Source organism: Epinephelus moara, chromosome 22 (genome assembly GCF_006386435.1).
Source record: "Epinephelus moara isolate mb chromosome 22, YSFRI_EMoa_1.0, whole genome shotgun sequence".
NCBI classification, from domain to species: domain Eukaryota; kingdom Metazoa; phylum Chordata; class Actinopteri; order Perciformes; family Serranidae; genus Epinephelus; species Epinephelus moara.
Window position 1 is genome coordinate 30,601,735 of NC_065527.1, and position 5,993 is coordinate 30,607,727.

The following is a 5,993-nucleotide window of genomic DNA, read 5'->3' on the forward strand; positions in this document are numbered from 1 at the left end:
GCAGTGATTCTGAATCTTTGAAGACAAAATCATTATGCATAGAAGATTCTGTTATTTTTCCCCAACCTTAGTTGATGCACGAACTTGGAAAATAAGATTAGTTCTTCATCTTGTAAAACACGTTCATAGAGAGATGATGGAACTAACTGCTTCTGACAGAGGACAGGAAGCATTTTAACTCTTTGGTGGGTCCATCTTTGTTTAACAGTGCGGTAATAGTAAATGTCTAATGAACATTTTTAGGAAGGCAGGTTGAGGCTGACAGTCTCGTGGACCTTCAGACCAGACAGGAAGCTGTTTATCCTGCTGACAGACACTTTCACTGCACGCTGTGATTCTCTGACAGACTCTGTTAAGACTGACTGACACAACTTCCTGCCTCTTCCTGGATAGTGTCCACATTTGTACAGCAGCTTTTCTCAGAAAGGTGATGGGAAACATAAAAACAAGGTGGCCTTGTGCAGCTGTAAACCCAGACTGGCTAAGAAAAGCATCGTCTCCTGTGTTCGATTTGCTGACGGACATACTCACTGGTGGTCCCAGTTCTCCCTGTTTTCCTGGAGGGCCTGTGTTACCCGGGGCCCCTGGGGCTCCTGGTGTCCCCTGAAGAGACACAGGAGGAGGGAGGAAGAATCAAAGTCGACTTCATTAGAACTTCTACACAGTGCAAAGTATTATATATATTATATATTATATATTATATATTATATATCTGTGTGTGTGTGTTTTTAATTAGGGTGTTTACTATAGATTGACTAACAGGTCTAACCAGAGTAGGATCAAAGCTCTCTGCAAAAGTCCTGATTTGAAACAATCTCAATACCAAAAGCAGTCAACACACTTTTGATTGCTCGATCTCCACTGGCCTGTTAACACTGGACTGGAGAGCTTTAAGATGATTTACAAAATTTTGGTCCAGTTGATCAGTACAACGGCGTCTAGTCTTCAATTTCTTTTCCGTGTTCACAGTTATCAACTTCAAGCTGACATTACCACTGCATTCAAAGTCAAAAAATTTCCCAACCTAATAACCACTTACAATAGTTCCTGTTGGACCCTGTCTGCCCGGTGGGCCGTCTTTGCCTGGCAGTCCCTGTGGATGAGAAGATACATATGTTGAAAATAAATGCTGGTATTTGTGTGCATAAAGTATTTTTAAATAGAGCTGGGTAATACATCAATATCACATCAGCATTGTAATATGAGACTAGATATTGTTTTAGATTTATGAATATGATAAATTGTAAGTGTTGTCTTTTCCTGATTTTAAAGGCTGCATTACAGTAAAGAGATGATTATATCCTATTACTGATGATTATTTATCAAAAATCTTGTGTAAATATTTTGTGCAAGTACCAATATTCTACCCTGCAATATTGATATTGAGGTATTTGATCAAAAATACTGTGATATTTGATTTTTTTGCAAATAAACATTTTTACAGTATGACGTTTTTTGGTGCGCGGGGCTTAGCTTAAGGCAGATCAATTCTCCACAGACATTAGTTAGCACTAGCTTGCAAGTTCTGTTGGCTTGTTTTAGACAATGGAGGGAAATTATGTGAGTGGTGCATTCGGACATACTCATTCTCTCTGGGAGCGCGATTGTTACTTACAGTTTGTTTTGCTATCAAAGCTAACATAAGCTAAAGCGCTTAAAAGCTAGTGTCACACAAAAATCCAATATTCCTCTTAATACCTCCCCAATTTCTGATGAGGTGGACATGATAACCCTTAATACACATAATGTTATTCATCCCTACAACAGGAAATACTTACCTAAGGTAGTGGTTAACTAGGTGGCAGAAGGAAAAGCAGGGGGCTACCTTTACTGCCACTGCAGTAGGAGACAACCTTTTTCATGCAGGAATTATTATATCACAAAGTAATATGTTTTAATCTTAGTTTATATTTTTAATCAAGTAAAAAATCATGCCAGTAACTTTTTTCAATTTAATGTATTCTGAAGGAGTTACACTACACACTACACTTGTAGCTAACGTTAGCTCGAGCCTTAAATCACAGTGGTCCTCCCCTTAACTCCCCACTGCTACAGACCACCTTGCTGGGAGGAGAGCGGGCAGCATCTCCAGAGATAGACCCTTAGTCGGCAGTCTCCAGAGCTGCTGTCCGCTCTCCTCCTGGCAAAGCATACAACAGCAGCGGGGACAAGGCAGAGGGACAGTGGGCTGGTGCAGTTAACTCTTATTTCATTTGTGGTCTGATAAACAGAGAGAGAGAGTGGGCAAGGAGGGGCTGAGCATTTTTTTTTTTTTTTTTTTTGCCTTTTCCAGATTTCTGCCTTCCTCAGCTTTAGTGGTGATATTTATGAAATGACTCACTCTGGGTCCTGCAGGTCCTTCTCTGCCTGGAGCTCCAGCTCTGCCAGGAACTCCCTGAAACACAAAGAGGATAGCAGAGGAATCTGCAGGTTACATACACACCAAGTCTTAATCTACACACATTCAACAAATGACAGTAATATTTTTAAAAATTGTGTGATCGTTTGAGCCGCAACACTCAAAATGTTTGATATAAAATGACAACATGACAACAACAACAAAAAAAAACCCTCCATGAAGTGGTAGGTGATTTGTTTGTAATATTTGTACATATGTTTTAGGTGATAGCTCTAGCTAGGGCCCTTTGTTGCATCACTTTGTATACGATCAACTTTCCATCACAAGCAAAAATGGCAAAACATTGAAATCTACTGATACAGACTGTGTTGTTGCACAAACACTGTAAGATTTAAACATGCTGTAGTGTCACAAACTCAGGGAATATAAATAGATTTGAACAACAGAAATCAACCTTTTGCAAATGGCACCATTTTTCAAAATCTGACAACTATTTGTTTCCAAAAGGTCACATTAGTCCCAGTAAGTTACAGTGGAGCATAATTACTTGTGGGAGGCTCTTTTCAAGCAACAGACCTTTCTGAAACAGCACACTGCCCACTGTTCTGTCATGAACACAGTTAATTCATTCAACCAAAACAGCAGAAAATTAAATTTTACCAAATATTTCACAGCTTGCCATCAACCCAAAAAAGGAGAAAAACTGCATTATATAATTATCAGATAAAGAATGTTTACTTTAGTAGTTTAGTAGCTGTTTGGTCCTGGTTTTGTAAAATGATGTAGTGAGCACACACAAGTGACTGCAGACGTTGGTGTCTTAATAACAGTAACCTGTGTAAAGCACACTATTCACATGTGTGACTCACATGTTGATCATGCAGACTGAACCCAGCAGGATTTTGATATCAAATTAACTTTAACATACAGAAATGTTACAATAATTGCAGATTAAAAGCCTTTGCACACTGAGTCTGTTTTTCAGATGCGTTTTTTTAATCTGAAAAAACCTGTTACACACAGAAACATTGCACACGGATTTTGATGCGTTTTAATGTTCTATTTGGTTCAAAAATTCACAGGAAGAGACAAAATGAAAAGACACATCTCCCCCTTAGTCTCCCTCCACTGGAGTTACCTATCTGGCTGTCATCATTTCCTCCCTGTCTTTCATTTTGCTCCGCAGCTATATGAAGGTGTGGAGCTGTCCTTTCTGTGTGTCTCCACATTCTGTGTGCAGCCCACATCCTCCTCGTCTTCATCATCCACCTGATTATTACTATCTGACCCACTGAAAGTAGCTGCCTGAGTTATGAAATGATTCTGTGTGCCCCGTTCCTCTGTCTTGTTGAGGCTGTGTCCCGCCGCCACATTTTCTTCACTGACTCTTGGTCAAACGTCTCTAAAGGCTTCTGACGGATGCGAAAAACGCAGAAAATCTAACCTCTTCGTTTTTAATGACAAACGAAAGTTTGAGACTCAGTGTGCAAATGTGACTGACACAAAACAGGGTCATATTTTTTTATTTTTTTTTTACAAAGAAAAAAAAAGGACTCACTGTGCAAAGGCCTTAAATGTTATTTCACCTTAACCAAACAATAAATCCAGCACAAAATGCAACCGAACATACCTCAGGGGAAACATATGTTGGATTGTGTCTGCATTGTTTTTTTGTTGTTGTTTTTTTACCTGTGCTCCTTGTTGTCCAGCTTCACCTTTCTGTCCTCTCTCTCCTGGAGCACCCTGCAGATAAAAGGACACTTTTAAGGACACAAGTTCCAACGATGTCAGAAATACTGTGTTTTTTCTACACTTACAGTATGAATTGCATCTTAATATAAGAAAACTGTGACAGTAGATGTTATATTCTTTTATACACACTCCAAGGACAATTACTGACTGTGTCGCCATATGAATTAACTTTCAAGATGAAAACCTAATAAATATGGAGTAAGTTTACTTGTATCAGGATTATACTGCCAGTGATGTGCTCCTCAGTTCTATGATGAGAATGAGAACTGGGTATGTTTGTCTTACTGAAGGTCCTATGATGGAGCGTCCACTGGGTCCCTGTGGTCCTTGGGGTCCCTGAGGTCCTGGTACACCTGTATCACCTGCTGGACCAGTGGGCCCCTGGAAAGAGAGAGGAAAGAGACAGAGAGTTAACAACAGACTCTCTTGTTGGCACATGTATCGTCTTGTATAGCCTGATGTGAGGACACTGGGCCATGTCAAACACTCTCTTAAAGACTTGCTGCTGATTGGCTAACCTCAACAGCTCAACACTTTTTTGTTGAACACTGACATCCAACAAGGACCAAGATAAAAAACTGCCAGGTGCTTGCTTAACCTGTACTGACAGGTTACAGCGTCAGATTAGGTGAAAGAGTCATAAAGTCTTGTCGTGAATGTAAACAAACAATGACACCTGAAGTGGTGTTTACGATACCAGCGGTGTTGTGTTTGGAAAGTCCTAAAAAAGAAAAAAAGAAAAAAAAGTGGCTGTGACCTTTCTCTTTTACACCTCCACCAAAGCAGCAACAACCAGGGCTGAAAAATTAAGCCAATGCTGAAGTGCCAAAAACTGCAGTTCTTCTGATGGCCACTTGGGGCTGGCTCTAGGAGAGAGTCACTCCCTATAGACCCCAGTGTCCAACTTTACAGCAGAAACATGTTTACGGCCTGGTACAAAAAAACGGTTTTGGTCTCCATAGCTAATTTCAACATTCAACTGTACAGGGGGGTACTTTTTTTTTTTTTTTTTGTATAACCAACCTGTTAATTTTTTATGGCTTTAAGTTATGCATAATGAAGGGCAGGACATGCTGTCTGCAACTCATCACCACGGTCTACCAGTCAGATCCACACCTCAGTCCTCCACAGCTAGACTAGGCAAGGCAGCTTTATTTGTATAGCACATTTCATACACAAGGGCAATTCAAAGTGCTTTACAGAGCAATAAAATGTAAAACATTAAACAAAAATCACTATTTAAAAGAACAAAAGTTCAAACAAGAGGTGCAAAGATTATTTAAAATGATTTAAAACTGAGTTTAAAAATAAGGTTGCAGACATTACAGAGTGTTGTAGGTAGTGTAAAACAGAAATGTTTATAAATTTGACTTAAAATTGGTCAGAGTCAGGGCTGTCTAACATCATCTGGGAGGTTATTCCAGGTTTGTGCTGCATAATAACAAATCGATACTTCAGCATGTTTTGTTCTGACTCTTGGGACGGTCAAAGGGCCAGCCCCAGCTCCACCCACCTGTCCATATATGGTCACTTAAAAAATCCAAGACGGAATCAGCAAAAATGCCAATGATGAGGCTCCAGAGCCAGGCACCCAGGAAGTGCACCAGGCTCTGAAGTCAATATATGTAGTGGCCAAACAGTAAAATTAAGTCTGGCAGGTGATGCCATGTGGCCCAAAAATACTTTTACCCATAGACTTATGGGGTGCCGTTTGTAAAGTGTCTCACGCTGAAAATAACATCAACATTTTGCCACATTTAGCTTCAAACAATGTTTAAAAAAGTATTGTGAATTTTTTAACGTCACCTTTTACCACATTTACAGCAATATTTGTTAACTTAGAAATATATTAAATAGTTAAATCTAAATATTAAATGTGGCA

General features: G+C 39.6%; 1 protein-coding gene across 1 annotated transcript in view; it reads right to left on the reverse strand.

Annotated features, from left to right (window-relative positions):
- Window positions 1-239: 239 nt before the first annotated feature.
- Window positions 240-5,993, reverse strand: part of LOC126384266 (collagen alpha-1(XIV) chain-like) — a 304,818-nt gene continuing 299,064 nt past the window's right edge. The window contains exons 38-43 of the mRNA XM_050035226.1: window positions 4,397-4,492; window positions 4,049-4,102; window positions 2,342-2,395; window positions 1,040-1,093; window positions 532-603; window positions 240-413 (exon numbers count right to left, since the gene is read on the reverse strand). Coding sequence (XP_049891183.1) covers window positions 240-413; window positions 532-603; window positions 1,040-1,093; window positions 2,342-2,395; window positions 4,049-4,102; window positions 4,397-4,492 — 504 coding nt within the window. The remainder of the gene's footprint in view (window positions 414-531; window positions 604-1,039; window positions 1,094-2,341; window positions 2,396-4,048; window positions 4,103-4,396; window positions 4,493-5,993) is intronic.